Source organism: Aspergillus ambiguus, assembly GCF_047715705.1.
Source record: "Aspergillus ambiguus strain CBS 117.58 unplaced genomic scaffold BDV59scaffold_24, whole genome shotgun sequence".
NCBI classification, from domain to species: Eukaryota; Fungi; Ascomycota; class Eurotiomycetes; order Eurotiales; family Aspergillaceae; genus Aspergillus; species Aspergillus ambiguus.
The window spans coordinates 2,048-21,112 of record NW_027395537.1 but is presented as its reverse complement, the minus strand read 5'-3'; the positions used below and the strand labels follow the sequence as shown (position 1 = coordinate 21,112).

Below are 19,065 nucleotides of genomic sequence, written 5' to 3'. Positions count from 1 at the left end.
TATTTCAAAAATATTTCGGAAAGATAATGTCGTCTGCACTCACACGCAGTTCCCTAGTCCGGCCGACATATCTGCGGACTTTTCGTCTGCTGGGCAGAGCATGCTATTTTCAGCCTCCAGAGGTCCACGGTACAAAGGGTGAAGACTGTAAGTCAACAAATTCTATCGAGAATTGTTCATGGGCCGCTGGCTAATCATCTGAAGTCTTCATCGCCGCTTCCTTTCCTGACGATTTTGAATCCCCAACCCTGATCAAGAAGCGCGGTACGGGAACTCCAACTTGGGATGAAATTCACGCTACAATTAGTGAGGCCTCAGTAAGTTACTTGTTGTGGTAAGTTTAATATGGTTGGTAGGCTGAGTTTAGTGCAATAGGTGAAGGCCGACCGTGGCGATGTCCGTTTTCAGCCGTCTCGTAGTCCCCGGCAAGACCTCGAGAAGTTCATCCAGCCGGACAGGCTTGAGCCCAAGATGGACGAAATGTAAGGGAGGGATATGGAAATATTGGAGGGACGTATGATTGAATCTTCACCAAGCATGGATGACTATCCGTCTCCCCGACCGTCAATCAGTTCGATTTTTGTGTAGCCACAATCGTTCTGCCACTGTTCGTGATCCGATTCAGTCCATTCCAGATACGTATATAGCACAAGGGGTGTCTTCAAATTGAAATCGTTTGCTACTATCTCTACACCGTACTCGGCGTCGATTCCTGTGCTCAGTATACATACAACTTCTACTAATTAATTTATCGTACGTAGCTCACGGAAGGTTTGCGTGAATCTTCTGCAGGGACGGCAATTACAACCAGTTCCTTGCGCTTCTTCGAACCCACTCAGGGATTTATGAAATTCGTGGCCATGCAAATCATTCCAGTTTCCTGCACCTCCATCCTCTTCGAATAGCCCTCCGGTATACCCGACGTGCCATGTGGAAACCCCGCATTTCGGGAGATTGATATGCCGAACAATGGCGATCGCTTCCGTCGATGTTCATCTACGTTGACATTATTGAAGGTTGCGTTCTATGTGGAGAGTATGACCCTTGTTATGTTCGGCGTAGTGGACAGCGACCAATGGCTATTGCAGAATACAAAACACACGAACCTCCCAGTGGCATCCCTGAGATCTTAGATCATCCCACTACATACGCACAAAACCTGATCATAACCCAGTCACTTACCAAAAAAAAAATGAAATATAAGAATCATTAACGAGACAAAATGAAGCTGTGGAAACATGACTTCAGAGGCCGCGCCTTGATAACGGCTGTGACAATAGCCTCTTGCCAGGCATTCCTCTTGCTTGGGTTTGATCAAGGTGCGGTGCTATAAGGAACTTCGCGACGAGGATATTCCCTACTAAGACATTCCGGCTCAAACAGGGGTTATGTCAGGTATAATCGGTGCTAATAACCGCTTTGGGCGTGATTTCAATAACCCTGATGCCGCAATGCAAGGAAATATCACTGCTTTGTACGACATCGGATGTGTTATTGGCTCAATTATCTGTTACTTTATTGGAGAACGGTATGGCCGACGGATAATGCTGATGGCAGGGGGTTCGATCATGATTGTTGGAGCCATCATCTTAGCATCCTCCTACACCATCGGACAACTGATAACAGGCCGAGTGGTTACCGGCGTAGGAAATGGTCTAAATAGCTCCACTGCGCCCGTTTACCAAAGCGAGTGTTCACCTGCTGCCTATCGGGGCGCTTTGTTAACTCTGCAAGGAACCGTGACAATTCTTGGGGTCGTCATTGCATACTGGTAAGGTCTCTTACTGGTACATGGATGACCTTATGCGATTTCTGATAGCCTGCAGGATGGACTACGGCACCAGCTTCACCGAAACGTCCCTTCAATGGCGCTTCCCCTTAGCATTTCAGGCGGTGTTTGCTGTCCTACTTATTATTCAGGTCATCGGATTACCTGAAACCCCGCGTTGGTTGGTTCAACACGACAGACACGAAGAAGCCCGGGCAGTAGTGGCTGCAATCGAAGACGTATCCATAGACAACGCTGAAGTGAGCAAGACTATTCTAGATATTCAAGTTGGCCTCGAGGAGGAACAACGTGGTGGCCCCTTCCGGTTTATGGAGCTCTGCAGCTGGGGAGAAAGTCAAAACCTACGCCGGATGCTAATCACCATCTCTATTGAGCTAGCTCAGCAGTTTACAGGGTCGAATATGATTAACTATTACGGGCCTGTGATGTTTCAAACAACCATGGGAATGAGCCGGAATCTGGCCATGATCCTAGGTGGATGTATACAGTGTACTTACCTTGTTGGATCGGCCATCCCAGTGTTCCTAATGGATCGATTCGGGAGACGTACATTATTGATTATTTGCTCGGCTGGTCTTTGTCTATGCTTCATCATGGTCACTATCTTGTTGTCGCTAGAAAAGGAAAAGGCAGCTTATGGAGCGACAGCCTTCATTTTTATCTTTCAACTCTTCTATGGTGTCGGTGAGTACCCAAGGGGAGTAAAATCACATTTCCTTCCTGACAAATGCGGTGTCTACAGGATGGCTCCCTGTACCGTGGTTCTATCCCTCCGAGATTAACACGACTCGTGTACGCACAAAAATGCAAGCCATTGCATCTGGATGGAACTGGATGGCTGTATTTGCAGTAGTCAAAATCACCCCAATTGCGTTTGGTAGGTAAAGTAGCAGGCGACGCAAAAAGTGAACATGTTCATGCTAACCAAAATAGCAAACATTGGTTGGCGTACTTTCATCATATTTGCCGTCTTGAATGCCGCATTCATCCCTATGGTATACCTTTTTTATCCGGAGACAAAAGGACTAGAGCTAGAGGACATACCTCTGCTTTTCAGCAAGGGCGGACTCACGGGGGGTGTTTACAGTTCTAAAGGGGGGCGTACTGTGATGCCACGACAGCACGCCCTGGAACATCAGGTACATCAGAAAGTTGAGGGTGCAGTGCAGCAAGTAGAATGCCCACTGATGGTGCCTGGTAACATGACTGAAATCAGAGCTTCTAATCGGGATATCACAGATTGACAGTTTATCCTTATATTAAACACGAATTAAAGATTTGCTTGTGTGTGCTCCTGAATTCAAACAACCTAAGTGTCGCAATAGTCTTTCTAGACTACTTTACCACGTTACGAAAATTCGCTACACTGAGGACTAAGGGACTCCTCAGTCCTTCTATATTAAAAAAGTGATATTGTGCCGCCATACGACTTCCATAAAAAAGTGGCTTTCCTTACCGAACGGGACTCGACCGTAAAAGTAAATTCAATCCAGCGATGAAAGTATCACACAGTAACCTTCCACACAGGGCCATGTCCCGAAATAGGATATGGTAACCAATTCTCCTCGACTACTTCGACGTTATTGCAAAGTACAGTGGAGGTTGTGAAATGCTTGATTTGACGATATTTGTCTCTTGTCGTGTTCTTTGCTCCGCTTCACGTAATTATAAATAGAATTCTCGTCTTCATCGTATTCAACCAAGGCATGGCCCCACGGGAGCAAGAATGAACATGCAGGCAAATCTTGCATACGTGACACAAGGATGCTTACTCAATCGTAGCTCCATCTCAGCTCAGCAACCAAAGCTCAACTATAACTTGATGGCACGTTTCTCATCTGGGTCTTGTCATCCTCAGTCGTGGTAAGGGGGTCGGCAGGATACGAGAGATCGTCAAGATTGGGGGCCGAATGAGCATAAGTTGAATTCACTTTCTGTATCATGTATACGAGGCACGTCCCAAAATAGTTCCCGCCATAATAACAATATGTCAACATGGCGGTGATTTGGAGTGCTCAGAAATTTATAAATGAGCGATGTCTACTGCCTGCTCCAGGTAGACAAAGACAAATAAAAAGAAACCAACCCTTGGAACGAATTTTACATCCACAGATACAAATACATTGCCAAAAATGAAGGTTTCCTCTACATTTGTCTGTATTTTTGCCTTTCAGGCTATGGCGCTCCCTGGAAAGCTCTTCCGTCGCGGGATCAGCGATGCCGCTGTCGAACTTATCGGCAGCTTGGAAGGTTTCCGCCCTGATTTTTACTATATCAATGGACACAAAACAGTCGGCAAGTATATTGTACACAATTTTCACTTCTAGTCATACTAATGGTTCAGGTTACGGTCATGATTGTGTCGCAAAGCAAGACTGTGATACAATTAACACACCACTGACTAAAGAAGAAGGGGCCGCACTTCTAAAGGAGGATCTCGTGGGATATGAAAAATGCGTGTGTGAATTGGATAACGCAAAGTATCTCAATGCCAACCAGTACGGTGCCCTTGTGAGTTTCGCCTACAACTCAGGATGTGGCGGCGTGGAAAGTTGGTGGCATGGAGCTATGGAGGAAAGGAATTTCGCTGGTATTTGCAGTGCCCTTCCAAACACCAACACACTTGATGGGGAGCTATCAAGCCGCAGAGCAAAGGAGGGAGATTTCTGCTCCAAGCCAACCAACCAGACATCCGGATGCTAAAGGCGAAGCGGATCATGTTTCAAATGCGGTCTGTTTTCGACGACGTTTTTGCCTTCCAGGTCCGAGTTAAATCCAACTTTATTCTTTAAACCATGGGGCGTTGTATGTTTTGGAGTCTGTCGTTTGATCTTATAGTTGGCTCCTATGTTTCATCCAGTATGTCTTTGTACGTACTCCTATCACAATCAGAAATCGATTCGTCGCTTGCTCGTCCTCGAACCTAGGCCTGTCCCATTGAGTATCGCGTTGACGTACATGCTATTGCAATTACACCCCCTTACTCTGTATCTATAGGTTTTCTGCGCACGCTTCCTACGGCAGTTCCAGTGGCATACAGCAGTTTGAAACGTCGTCAGAAATGATTTAGCTGAAAGGTTATTCAATAGAACAATATAGATACTTAATAGTTAAAAAGAATAGAGATTTCCCATTTATGGGACAATGGCCAATATAAATTGATGATGTATGACAAATTTATCAATGGAAATCCGAGACAGATATTTTAAAATAACACAAGGATGCCTTTCTAGAGTACGGGACTGAGCTTTTGCCAAGGCCTTGGCTTAGTTTCATGGTAAAACCGCAGAGACATAAAAGCACGAGATAAGTGCGTTTGCTAGCATCGCTGCTCATAATAACAGCCACCTCCCCTGTAGGTACATTTCCCAATGAGGGTGTTGTTCAGCTTACCGAACTGACGGACCATATATGAGACCTGTTATAAACCATATCCGAGCGAGCGGTCGTCAACGTAAACACACCAACCAGGAAGAGCCAAATAATGCCACATGAGATTCCGAGTTTGTACGACTAAAGCACGCATATTTCAAAAGCTATTACGACAATTATGTCTTGACCACCAACAATGGGACTTTGAGTGAAGGAACCACTCTGCAGGATCTTATGCTGAGTTCATGAGAACGTAACGATGACATTGACGCACATAAAAATACATCAAACAATCCAGGAAGAGGCACGTAGTTACCTCGACAGCGCGGTTGTGCGGAAAGGTCATCCTGCCATACTATTTGTCATCCGCAATCCCAGAAGAAAGATTATATAGTCAAATGTATCATCAATAAGGCATACGGGATTAGTTTTTGAGTGGGTATCAGCTTATAGGCTGCCGTGAAATGGGGAAATGATATATCTGGTTTGGAGAGAGAGGCTTCCAGGTTGGTGTTGGGAGAAATCAATAAATCAACATAAAGACAGAATGGTCGACATCCATCCCTATGTAAATGTCCTTGCTTCAGTTCACGAAGAGTGAGTGTCAAATCAGCGAGCTAGTAGCATCGCGATGTCACGGTTTATTGTAGCGATGACAATATGCTAAGCTCGATCAGATGGATAAACTTCAACAGGTAGGTAGTATTTCTTTTTAGAAATTCTATACATACTCTATATAACAGCAGGAAATGAGCCTTGGAAGGGTGCTGAAGAGCCCCTGGTCCCGTAATCCGACTCATCCACCGGCTGTAACGTATCCACAGGCAAGCGACTTGGGTCTCTGAACGTAGTATAGTGTATAAACCACACTCTTAGCGAAGAACGAAGACAGAATAATTACTTTACAATAGCTCGGCAGCCTTGGGAACGTCCTAACACTACCACTCTCGGAGCTGGAAATATATTCCTGCAAATTCTTGAAAGGAGGCTTCGAATCCTGAGCTATAAGCTGTGGAGACATTGAGGTAACTGATGTACGCTGTAGTTCCTATTCTGAACGAAGAGCAGTGAACCTTGAAGACTGTGCTCGAACACTTTTGCTATGCTAAGACCCCACACAATCTTGTTTGGTGAATGAACTTAATGACTGCATATTTACCGAAGTCCGTCTGTCTAACCAGAATAATGCGTATCGTAGACATGCTGAAACGTCTGGTGCGAGTGAGGAGATATCACTTTGCAGTCTATCGTGGGTAGCCTACAATTTGCATGACATCGACATCTAGATGGTTGTCATCCATCGGGGATTATTCAATCTCGATTTTATTTGTTACCCTTCCCCACTCCGCAGGATCCTTGATCAGAGGCAGAGTAAGCAACTAGCGCCTTGGTGGGCAATTGTTCGTAACCCATTAACTTTGGTTTTCTTTCCGAGTCCACCAGATGAGAGATATCCCTATCAAAAAAAAAAAAAAAAAAAGAATCAAGACTAATTTCTTGTACGGTGTGTGATGACTGATCCAGCTTGTGGAGGTGAGGTGTGTCATCATTCATGATTCGTGTAGGTTTCATGGGCCAAACTATGATGAATGGCCCCATGTTTCTGTATTTTTGTCGATAAATGCAATAGGAGCGAAGAGGGTGAGACAGCAAAGGGAGGGCCCGCTTGGTTTTCGCATAATGGCGAGAATATGATGGCGGAGGGCCAGGCACAGTGGGTCTTAGGTTTTAGCAGTACCTACGCCGCACCCCTGCGCAGTTTGATGTAACTAAGCCTAGTGATCTTACACGGTCTTGTGCCTGATTCCGAGTACCTGGAAATGCTGTAGCAGGCCCTCTTTGGGTGACCGTTTGCCACCTGTGCCCACAATATGTCCTAGATTGGTAGTCAGCGCCGAGCCTGACCTGGGATCTGTGGGTTGACGTTCTAATTTAAATTATTGTTATTCGTCGTGTATAGATTAGCTACCACGATCATGTGGCTGGCCCGAAGGCAAATTGATTATCTTTGAGCTAAATCGGTCTTCTGTGAAGCCCGTTCGAGTGGAGCAACGTGAAGCAAATGGATTAGTAGATGTATTTTTATTCCGTGTCTGGAGGATTCTCGTGCGGTAGGTACACTAACGCCGTTGAGCTCCCTGCAGCGCCGTTTGTATTACGCCTATGCGTACTATGTGGGATTGCAGAATTTGTCATGCTCATGCATGCCAGCTATATGTCATATGGCTGGGGATGGGTTGATGCAAAGAAAGCTGACGTACCAATTATTGTTATTTTAAATAATAATAACTGTCTGTTAATATACGTAGTACTGCCTACGGTGTAGCTCGGTGCGGGCGGATAATACAAAACCCTAATAATAACCGCGCTTATGGTGGATCCTGCTATCCCAGCCACCCACTTTCTAAGTTACTGGAGGAACATGTGCACTATTTTAGCAAACATGCAAGACCTTATTATTCTCTCCTGAACGATACCACTGTTATAATCCCCAGAGACAGTGATGCCTACTGCGTACGCCGTACTGCTTACATCAACGACCTAGTGACTCAGTCATCAAATACACGGCACTCGATTTCCTCCCACACACGTTCATTCAAGTATTTCGCTCTGTAATTCTATGGCATCAGCATTCGACCTAAAAATAATAATAAAAAAAGGTAAGATATAATAATAATAAAATACAGTAACTAAATAGACAAAAGGGGATAGTAAGTCGTATTTAGTACCATACCAAGCGGAATAAACAAAATATGGGCTTCTCCTCGCTTATGCGTACGCAAAAGAATGCATGTACTATTATGCCCTCAGCTTCGGCTAACGCCGATCAGTAGCGTACTGATTATCCGATGGGGCGGTCTCCAACGCGTAAGAAAATCCATTAATCCTTTGGGAATGCAGAGGAGCTGCATTTGCCACATACCCTGGTCCTATTAATCGCCGACCTTGATATCGCCATCATAGCCCAGCGGAGTACCATGACTCATGAGGAGCTAGCTTCGAGCCGCTTCGATTGGAACCGGTTAGAACACGGATCAACATGCCCAGGAACTGCTCCTATTGGACACGATAGTAGATCGACTTTTAACGCATTGCCCTCAGAGACGTGAAGTGTATCGCTTCTTCCGATAAAACTACCTTAGTATACTAGCACTGCTCCGAATACTAGGAAAAATATTTCAACCCCTCCTGCAAAACAGCTGTAGTGTATAAGCCATTCACAGGCAATGAACTGAGTCATGACCACGCATCGAGTACTACGAAGACGAGAACCGCGACCCCTTGGCTTGACGCATGGAGATAATATATTTGCAGGTCCACATACAAGAGTTCGGCACCGATCAATATCTCGCCGCAGGGGTATCCCAACAGCTACCTAAAAGATTAGGGGTACTGATGGCAATTTGACCCCAATGGCGGACTCAAACACCAAATATAGTAGATTTTGGATCTTGTTGAGTTCCCGGAAGACTAGATCAAGCCCGCAGACTATTCCAAAATAGTGAGCTTACGCAGTATGTACTACCTACTCCGTAAAGCCTTGTAAATTTGAAAACAGCCTAGTGAATAGTCCTGTGGTCTCCATCAGTAGCGGAAGGGTATGCATTGAGAGAGCTCATGATTATCCAACGCATTTCCCCGACGGTCGGATTTCTCTGTCCTGGTGTTCTGGTTGTCACGAGAATTGCAAAGAAACTAGGCCATATTGCCGATTCAACCCACCAGATGACTGTTCGAGCGTCCTTTGTTCACCTATGTCTGTGGTTACATTGCCACATACGTGCCAGTTACACCTGGCCCACGCCATGCACACCGTAATGCAGAGAAGACAGGCATTTCCAAGCAGTACCAAAAGAGAAAAAAAAAAAAAAAAGTGGGCTTTATGCTAGGGAAATAGCGAGGGACCAAGCAAGACTGTCGCACATGATCCCTTATGTAACCCATTTCCTCATCTGGAGCGGTTCCTATTCCTTGCTCTATCTTTCATAGTCAAGAATCGAAATCCACTTATTATGTGTTCTATATTTCGTTCCGGGAATTATCGAACAGAATATATATGCGCAGTAAGTTGAATGCAAGGGTCAGACGTGTAGCACGATCTGCCAATATCGTGGCATACAGGTGGCGGCTCAGGGGAAAACAAGAAGTACTCCTTTTGGCCAGTCCCGGGACGCAACAGTTTAACGGCTACAGCAAGGGATAGGCAATATCGCCACTGTCTTAAAAATCAAACGACACTTTATGCACAGTAAAATGCCCGGGACCAACCACACTCTAAGTGCTCCACGTAACGGCACACGGATTTGTAGCGCACGTTCGGATCCTGCCCACAGGAGGGGTTTTCTGCAAGGGAAAATCGGAAAAACCGTCATTCTTTACCGGCGGCTTGCGCAATTGGTTCCAAGTCCTCCACATACCATGTCTCTGCAATTTACGTATATTGCGGAAGATGCTAATTCCTCATTAAGTCCATACTTTCGAGCAAGTAACCTAGACATAATACGTCTTTCTTTAGAAGATCAATGCAGACATCGCATACACAATTGGTAGGTGCCATGTGAAAATGACGAAGTGCTATGTACTAAAAAATTAGTTACATAAAGCAATCTTCCTTACTAGGCCAAGTGCGTGGGCCGGGATCCTTTTCCGCGAGACTCAAGGCCGTTTGGACCGGCGAGGATCATCGTGTGTGGGGAATTCTGGCAAGCCGGCAAATGTTCCGACCAGGTCATGGATTGTTAACCGTACGTGTCTTTTTCGCTTTGCAACACGAGTGTTGAACTCAATTCACCGATCCACCCTGTAGGGCAAGAGGAATAGTTGGAGACGCGCGTGTTGATTCGATCAAACGTAGTAAGCGCAGCGAGGGATGAGTTTGACTAGTGATAACTCTCCAGAGTTCCCCTTCTGCTAGGCAAAAGTACGATGAGTGGGATGGAATCCATCTACCGGGATAATCCTTGCTGCTACCAGAGCACCGTGGTCAGTATTTCCTGGAATTGGAACGCTTATGTAGGTCATTTGCGGCACAGATAGCGCCACATCACCTAAGGGGCCAATCCCCCCTCAGGCCAAGTGTATCGATGCGGGGCTCAAAAACAGGAAGCAATTTCTTCGGCGAGAAACCGCCAGGCGAAAAAAGGGATGGGAAATAATATGGAAACGACTAAGAAGGGCTACAGATTGTTCACCATGCGTGGGATAGACCGAAGGGCGGGATCAGCAAATGCATGCATGCTAGCAGACATGACGAAATAAGCGAATAAACTTTTGATCCGACAGGTATTGTGTACCAAGTGACAGGCTAGTTTACCTCGGCCTCCAACCGTTTGACAGCTAATGGGGTTTGGCCACGAGAGGATCATGGCACGCATTGGCGCCATGGTGATCTTTCATCCTGGCTGATCCTCCTCCTTTGAGGAACAGGGTGGTTTCTCCTCTTTCCATCGGGGGTTATTCTTCATAGTACATACATATTGGAGGGGTATCGGGGACCAGGTGAGAATCCCTCCGCCCCGATCTTGATGGAGGGGCAATACCAGAGAAACGAAGTGGGACCTTCATTCCACCATTCTCTGATTCCATTTCCACGCCGTATTTTGTTGTTTTCATTCCGATGTCAGACCGATCGCGATCGCCCATTTCACTCTTCTCTCTCTCTCTCTCTTTTTTTTTTTTCTTGGTTAGTTCCCTATTTCAGGGCATTCCAATATAGTTGATTAATAAACGCTCATTCTCCATCATCAAAACGGAACCTAATCAATCTATTATTCATGCATATTACCAGGGTAAGCTGATGGCCATGGGCCATCATGTTAAGATAGCCGGTACGCTCATGCGCCATCCACTCCAATCGAGAGGATCCCACTGTCTGGTTGTCGATCGTGCATGGCGGCCGATCCGGATCATTCATATAACAAATATGCAGCCCATCGCGGTGCTTATGTCGGATCCTACATATCCTCCGTGCCTCCTCTTCTAGGCTCGTCTGGGTAAGAGACGTTGGAATCGGCATTTCCTCGCACGACTCGGTGCAGGATGATCCCTTCTAGATCTGCCGATCTGCGAATATCCGCCTAGGGCCTATGCACACCAGCCAGCCCGTGGCTGGCTGATGGCATGACCGGACCAGGCACCGGTTTACAGCCCGCCGCCACCACCCCGCTAGTTTGACGTGCTGGTCATGGCGGCGTTTCCAGGATCTTTGCAGATCAAAAATCGGAGGAGAAGCGTGGAGTTCACCCAGAACCTGTTCTGGGATTGAGTTTGAACTTTCATAGAGCCTCAGATGAAGAAACATAGGAAGACGTCCGAGAGGTCCAAATGATGAAAGGGGGCTCCATACGATGACGACCAAACCAAGTAACCAGCAGAGTTTGACTTATGGAAAAGGACCTCCTGTCGGTCTTTGAGTTAATGGTGATAACGAAAGTACCGTCCATGAATACGATATCACCAAACAGCTGGGGTTCGCGAAGATCCATGGTACTTGTCGCAGGGCGAAGGATAAATAAAAATGCAAAATTAAACATCTGAAAATACTTTCGCTTGGCCACCCGTTATGAAGGCGATAGAATTAGTAAATGTGTGGCGTCATTGAAAGAATAATCCTAGACACTGGTCATCTACGTAAAGATCGTATGAAGCAGCGGCTGGCTTGGGTGGAGCACACATACTCCTCCCCCCATCATTCTATCGTTCGTGTCAATCTCAGTATTACTGTTATTACTTTGCCATCTCTCTGCAAGACCCATGTACATGCATATTCTACCTGTCCTGGAGGCGAGTGTCAATAGTGGCGCCAACCAGTGAGTGGGCCCTTCCAGACCGTCGATGGAGATGGGCCATCAGATTCTTATCATCGCTAATATCGACCGTAAGGACACCAGGATTCATCCTGCTGATGGCATCCTGGACACCAATCCCATTCAGGAGGTCCAAACGGTGGTCCGGCATGACCCATTATTATCCGAGCCCTAGTGGTCAGTGTCCCTTGCTGGCTATGTCAATCGTCTGGCCTAGATAATATACCCGGGTCCACAAGTTCACCTGTCGAGGCAAGCTATACCCCAATCTGTCACCAAGTTATTCCCCGAATTGTAAACCGTCCAGCCAAAATGGGAAATTGCATATCCGTGCGTCGAGAACTCGGCATAATGAATGGAGCATACTGTCAACTCGCACCTTCTGACCTAACATGAACCCACAATGGGGACCGCCGTGCCTCCACTGACCGGCGTGGATATAAATCCATCGAAACGTCCTTATATCATGTTGGAATGCCAGGGAGCTACCCGCAATTTCTCTTCTGCCGTGTAATGCATCGTGTTCATCTGGCCTAGCTCTCCTTTTCTTCTCTTTACTACCTACCTCCCTTTCCCTATATGACCATGGTCCAGCACTACTGCTCGGCATACGATGAGGTAACAGCAATGACAACCATGTTGTCTCAATTTAGGGCATCGAAGCGTTCTACAGTTCGCAAGAAATTTAGCAAGCCACCTGTGAAGTTGGCTTGCCTGTCATGGTAAATACCGACTTGTTATAGGTTGCCTGTATATGGGCTGATATCTCTTCAACAACAGCCGTGCATCCCGGATTCGGTGCGACGGACAAGAACTATGCTCCAATGTATGTCACCTTTCTCTCTTATTCACCTCCCCCATGATAGTAGACGCAGTTGCACAGTGGAATTCATGCTGCACATTTCCTTGTCTTTCCGCTAGTCCAATATCGGGTGAAGATTAATGGATGTTCTTCTCTAGTGTGCAACCAAAGGGAAAAAATGTTCCTATCTACCCAGTAAGCGTGGGCGGTCGAGGAAGTCTAACTTATCTACGGTCTCGAAGCGACGTGCACAAGAAAGTTCCTCCAGTCAGGCCGGCATATCTTCCCACCTCAATGAACGTACGTGACCGAAGTTACTTTTATATGCCATGTCCTTGCTAATATAAAATGGATTTTAGAAGGGTATACGGCTGCTGAGAAGACGATGACACCTAGCGGACTTCCCTTCCAGGCCGATATACAAAGCATATTCGCAGACTTTCTGGACCCGTATGAGGTGACAGGGCCGGATGCCAATATGTACCAATCACCGCTATCCACCTCCAGTATCGCACTAGGACCATTTGTCAGAACCTACGGAAGTGAATTGGAAATGTGGGTGCTATTATACTCATTGGTAAGACGACAACTGATTGTATTTCCTATAGTTTGGATGCGTACTACCGGTTCATCCATCCATACTTTCCGATACTGCCTCAGAGAGTGACCTGCCCGACCCCAGATTGTCCTCTTGAGTGGAATTCCTTTGCACCTACCACATCATATGAACTATGCTACAGACCGCGCTCCCCTTTGAGCCTAGCTCTCTCATGTATTCTGGCACTTGTCCCACACCCCGAGGACCCAGACCCGTCATCAGAAATGTCAATGTCCTGGCGTCGGACGTATTCACACGCGTTTGCCCAAATGGCAAATCTCAGCATTGAAGCAGACTGTGAGGGGGGCTCCCTGAGCAAATCACCTCTCACAACGCGTGACCCTTTCCATCCCAGCCTACCCATAGACCTCGAAAAGATACTTGCACTACTCGTTCTCTCTAACTATGAATACACTCAACGAGGCAACTTAACCAAGATGAGGTACCGTGCTGGCCAAGCATTGACCATGGCTTTAGATATGGGTATCCACTCCCTCGGGGATGACAATACCAAGTTTTCAGAAGCACAACGGCGGGCATGGTGGATGACTGTAAGAGACTCACTGCGTGATCGGATTATGTTTTCGGTGCTAATATAGGAGTATGCAGTACTACTGTGTTCTGCAGGGTTCTATTGTGAGTGAAAGTGTGGGTATCCTGACATAAGAACTTTCTTTTCGCATTGGTATATTAACATATACATTAGTCGCCTTCCATTGTGGTCAATGACTCGGATTTTATTACTCCGTATCCCCGGTTTTCTGCGGACCTGGACGTAAGTCCGCTATTCCAGTACATATAATAATATTACAGCGGAGATGCTGATATTCCACAGGGATGGAGTATTTTGATCCAAGCACAGCAAGCGCTTGCTCTGTCCGATCAGTTCACCTTGGACTTGACCCGATGCCTGAGCACAGGATCGAACATGCCTTACATCTATCATCGGATGAAAGGCCTTGATGACACTATCAATACAATGCTCGCGCAGTCAAAAATGCTTCCAGTGTCATCACCTCCTAACGACATCGATGACTGGTCAGAGTGTGCCACGGCCTTGGGTATCCGCGCTATCTCTAGAATTAAGCTGTTCAGGTACTATCTCAATTTTCAAACAAGCGATATATTCAGAAGGCTAATGAATGAAAATAGCGCCCAGATCAAAGTACATCAATCGCAAGCGTTTCTAGATAACTCAATATTTACCCGACGGCAATACGATCTTATGGGAAATACTCTCCAAGGCAGTGCGTGCGCTGCTTTTACACAATCTGATTTGCTATGGGATAGTGACTACTTTCGAGGCGACATACCACAGTCACAGGGTTCGTCGCCCAGTGGCTCTTGGTCATTTTCCTCAGCATACCAGGACTACCCGACGACTCCAATGACGAGCACAACACAGACTGAGTTGCCTTTTAGTGTGAAGTACTCGGCGAAGGTATGTCTGCGTGCGGCTCTAGCTATGTCACACATGATACAGCTTCTCCCTGGACCGGATTCTCTTTACACGCTAGTCGATGGCAGCCCGGGCCGCGAGAGGAATAATGATCGGTTTAGATTAAGCACAATCAGCCACTTTCCTCTTGCCATGCCATCCTTCGCCTGTTGCTTGACTCAAGGGAGTTATATCATGTCTACGATTTGCTACAAAGCCAGGATGGCTCAGAGGGTATCTCCAGATTTGGAACCTAGCGCACATGGTAGTGTTGCTGCCTCGGATCAGCTTGTCGAGCAGCTTAAAAAGGGACTGGAATGCATAGTTGCAACGATGGCAAAGCATGCGGTCGTATTTGAAGCGTTGCGTGCGATTCGAGGTTAGCAAATCTCGTTTAGTTCTTTTGTGCGATAAAAGACTAACTATTTAGATGAAATCGATTGTGCCTATCAAAGAGCATTCCCAGATGCATAGGCAAGATTTACATCCTACCGCCGGGTAACCTGGGACTTACCCTTATGATGCCTCCTCGTTGATGATAATTGACGCTGAAGTTTGACGACACTTATGATAATATACCGCCCTCACACCATCTGCCCACTTTCCTTTTTTTTTTTGGGTGGAGGGGGGTGGTTGAGTTGATCCATTCATTATTTGTGACCATTTCCTTTGTTGGGGCGGGCAGTTATGAATATATCTAGACATGCCCTGATGATTTACGATGAACTTGATATCAAATGTTGCTAAAAATCTTTTAGCTGTTACGGACACAGATTTGTCATGGGTAGGAGAGATGAATCTTTCTCTGATGTCTGACATCCATCCCAAAACAAAATTGCTGCAAGTCTATTTATAATCCCCTTACACGAAATTAAAAACTCCAACTGTCCTATATTTGTGAATGCGTACTCCGTACACCGCAATGTTTAAAGGTGCGATAAGGGAAGTTTTGATGAGTGGCAGGTCCATTGGCATAGCAATAGGTGGTATTGTTTGAATGGACCCAGATACCCAAAGAATATTGACCTTGAAATAGCCCTTGCGCATAATTGACTGCACACTGCACTTTATCACCGCCATTTATGTTTCCGATGTCCCCAATAACCCCGCATGTCCACCAAATCGGATAACATATCCAAATTTGGTATTTGATTCCGTGTCACGTTATCACGTCATATTCTAGGACAATCTGTCGTAACGTACAGTTATTATACACGATTTTTGTTTTCTATTCATCGCTTAGTACGTAAGAATACAAACAGTCAGCTGTAGGTGAGTAGATATCGTGTGCGGGGACTCCCCCTCACAGGGAATATCGTCATTTCCCCGCATACTACTGGGCGAAGTTATCATCGAGAGGTATATAGTTATTCATCTCCATGCTTACGGAGGAGCCGTTCAATCTTCCGTGCCAACACCCTATATTCACAACTTTATCGGCAGTATGAGCAAGAGCATAGGCAAGGTAAGCAAAAGCAGGGGTCGAATACGATATACATTTGGCCCTATTGAAGATAAATAGATTCACTAATGCATTGTAGACCATTACGTGCAAGGTACGCTGGTCCAATAGCACAGTGATATTACCTGCCTAGGCGGACTTAACCTTAATATAGGCCGCGGTCGCATGGGCTGCAGGGCAACCGCTATCGGTTGAGACTGTGCAAGTTGCACCTCCAAGATCGCACGAAGTTCGTGTGAAAATACTTCATACTGGAGTTTGTCACACAGGTGGAATTGCCCATAAGTGAGAAGCGAGGATGCACCTAACGTATCGTTCCTTCCAGATGCATATACGCTTTCCGGAAAGGACCCCGAAGGCGCGTTCCCTGTGATCCTAGGACATGAAGGAGCTGGTGTAGTCGAGTCGATAGGACAAGGAGTCACCAATGTTAGTGTTGGAGACCACGTCATTGTGTTATAGTATGGCCCCATCTTTATGATTTTTGGACTGTTTCTAAAACCCTTCAGTACACCCGAGTGTGGAGAATGCAAATTCTGCCGGTCTGGAAAGACGAATCTGTGTGGAAAAATACGTGCAACCCAGGGCCGCGGTGTGATGCCGGATGGGACTACACGCTTTAGAGCCAAGGGCAAGGACCTACTACATTTCATGGGTACATCGACCTTCTCACAATATTCTGTGGTGGCGGACATTTCTGTCGTCTCAGTGACCCCGAGATGCCCGACAGATAGATCCTGCTTGCTAGGCTGCGGCATTACGACTGGCTATGGGGCCGTTACTGCGACTGCGAAAATTGAACCCGGTTCAAAAATTGCTGTATTCGGAATCGGCTGTGTCGGATTATCTGTCATCCAGGGTGCTGTTAAGCATAACGCGAGCATGATTATTGCTGTTGACCTCAATGACGAGAAACAAGGATGGGCCTACAAATTTGGAGCTACTCATTTTGTCAACCCCACAAGGTTAATACTTGGAAACGTGCAAGAAACGCTTCTTGATTTGACTGATGGAGGATGTGACTATACTTTTGACTGCACCGGTAACGTGTCTGTTATGCGTGCGGCTCTTGAAGCTTGTCATAAAGGATGGGGCGAGAGCATTATCATTGGGGTCGCAGCCGCTGGCCAGGAGATCTCGACAAAACGTAAGTCAATATTGTTGTTGAATTGTTACATTTATACTAATTCACATATATCAGCATTTCAACTGGTCACTGGTCGATCATGGCGAGGATGTGCATTCGGGGGCATCAAGGGCCGTTCTCAACTACCAGGATTAGTAGACGATTACCTGCGTGGTGACCTGAAAGTCGATGAGTTTATAACTCACAGACAAACCCTTGGCAACATAAATGGCGCATTTAGTCAGATGAAGGAAGGAAACTGTATTCGTTGTGTTGTGGACACAGAGGCTCTGTAGCATAGGCTACCTAAAACCCCCAGCCACTTATAGAACGTTAGTCGCTAGAGAACAGTTTTGAGGAGAATTTCAGGACAAAGTTCAACACCTACAAGTTTTATCGAGTAGATTCTACTTGAAGATGATACTAATATCAATTACCAGAAGAAGAAACAGCGGAAGAAGAAAGAAAGGGATCGTAATTCCTCTTGTGTTATAGCCACGAATACGTCTCCTCACACAGACCCAGAGATCCACACCCTTTATTTCCTGTCATAATGTGACATGACGCCCCGTTATAAAAATTACCATATATAGAGCCAAAGGAGATGGACCCCGCATGAGGGGATAGTGGAACATCTATTGATGGTATCACATCTACACATTCTACTTTCCGATTACTCGAGCATAAATAGCGATCCTTCACCACAAGTTTCATTCAGACTCCTTGACTACTAACATTTATCTCTCAAATATTGCTTGCCGCCTATTATGAGTCCTTCCCTTCATCCCCTTATCGACAACGGCATCGCCATCGGCGATAAAAGCTTTACAGGCGGGAATCTCTACTGCAGATGCCAAAGCAGCAAGGTCGTCGTGACCCTGGGAAGTAATGTCGCACACAATCATGCTTGTGGGTGCTCTAAGTGCTGGAAACCAACGGGCGCTCTCTTCTCTGTCGTCGGAGTCGTACCACGAGATTCTCTTACAGTGACAGCCAATGGCCACAAGCTTCAAGTTATTGATCAGCAAGCGATAATCCAACGAAATTCCTGCCGTGAATGCGGCGTTCATATGTTTGGCCGTATCGAGCATGACCACCCCTTCAAAGGTCTCGATTTCGTGCACGTGGAATTGTCCGACACGAAAGGGTGGCAGGAGCCGCAGTTTGCAGGCTTTGTATCCTCAATCATCGAGCAAGGTTTCGATCCAAATAATATGGAGGAAGTTCGGTCGAAGTTCAAGGCTGTTGGCCTTGAAACATACGATTCGCTATCCCCACCATTGATGGACACAATTGCCGCGTATATTGCGAGGAAAAACGGAAAACTCACTGCACATCTGTAACCTAAACTCTGGGTGGTCGACGCATGTGGAGAGTGAAGAGGGGACGTGATTCGCTTTGATTATCGAGGCCATGGAGAGTCTCCATCAACTCCTTGCAACGCCTCCAGCGATCCCTTTCCCTATAACTGGCTGATCCTGTTCAAGAGATCATAACATCTGATGAGCATCTTGCTTATGCTAGTTATATGGAGGCCATTTAATAGCAAGGAGACGATTCGCACCAGGAGACATATGTGAGATGAAGTGCAGTTTTTTTTTTTTTCCTGGCGTGAGACAGGATGGGTATAGCTAGCACATTTAACTGTGACCACGACGTACTGCGGGTATTT

General features: G+C 46.2%; 5 protein-coding genes across 5 annotated transcripts; all 5 read left to right on the top strand.

Annotated features, from left to right (window-relative positions):
- Positions 1 to 26: 26 nt before the first annotated feature.
- Positions 27 to 486, top strand: BDV59DRAFT_203383 (uncharacterized protein; the record flags this gene model as incomplete). The annotated part of the gene is made up of 3 exons (XM_073694257.1): positions 27 to 147; positions 205 to 317; positions 376 to 486. 3 exons carry the CDS (start codon positions 27 to 29, stop codon positions 484 to 486), a joined length of 345 nt encoding a protein of 114 aa, XP_073546226.1.
- A 736-nt stretch (positions 487 to 1,222) lies between these two features.
- On the top strand, positions 1,223 to 3,052 carry BDV59DRAFT_194199 (sugar porter family MFS transporter; the record flags this gene model as incomplete). Its single annotated transcript, XM_073692351.1, has 6 exons — positions 1,223 to 1,319; positions 1,384 to 1,771; positions 1,827 to 2,473; positions 2,532 to 2,666; positions 2,723 to 2,961; positions 3,029 to 3,052. The coding sequence occupies 6 exons, from the start codon at positions 1,223 to 1,225 to the stop codon at positions 3,050 to 3,052; spliced, it is 1,530 nt and encodes a 509-aa protein (XP_073546225.1).
- Positions 3,053 to 3,921: 869 nt separating this feature from the next.
- On the top strand, positions 3,922 to 4,146 carry BDV59DRAFT_203382 (uncharacterized protein; the record flags this gene model as incomplete). Its single annotated transcript, XM_073694256.1, has 2 exons — positions 3,922 to 4,088; positions 4,134 to 4,146. 2 exons carry the CDS (start codon positions 3,922 to 3,924, stop codon positions 4,144 to 4,146), a joined length of 180 nt encoding a protein of 59 aa, XP_073546224.1.
- Positions 4,147 to 11,875: 7,729 nt separating this feature from the next.
- Positions 11,876 to 15,425, top strand: BDV59DRAFT_181794 (fungal specific transcription factor domain-containing protein). The gene is made up of 11 exons (XM_073690289.1): positions 11,876 to 11,970; positions 12,044 to 12,683; positions 12,906 to 12,926; positions 12,966 to 13,069; positions 13,129 to 13,324; positions 13,378 to 13,918; positions 13,977 to 14,015; positions 14,074 to 14,142; positions 14,203 to 14,462; positions 14,520 to 15,184; positions 15,236 to 15,425. Exons 2-11 carry the CDS (start codon positions 12,547 to 12,549, stop codon positions 15,277 to 15,279), a joined length of 2,076 nt encoding a protein of 691 aa, XP_073546223.1. The 5' UTR covers positions 11,876 to 11,970; positions 12,044 to 12,546; the 3' UTR covers positions 15,280 to 15,425.
- An 824-nt stretch (positions 15,426 to 16,249) lies between these two features.
- Positions 16,250 to 18,736, top strand: BDV59DRAFT_208927 (chaperonin 10-like protein; the record flags this gene model as incomplete). The annotated part of the gene is made up of 7 exons (XM_073695297.1): positions 16,250 to 16,270; positions 16,422 to 16,536; positions 16,593 to 16,728; positions 16,777 to 17,414; positions 17,469 to 17,668; positions 17,834 to 17,898; positions 18,166 to 18,736. 7 exons carry the CDS (start codon positions 16,250 to 16,252, stop codon positions 18,734 to 18,736), a joined length of 1,746 nt encoding a protein of 581 aa, XP_073546222.1.
- Between the last annotated feature and the right edge of the window lie 329 nt (positions 18,737 to 19,065).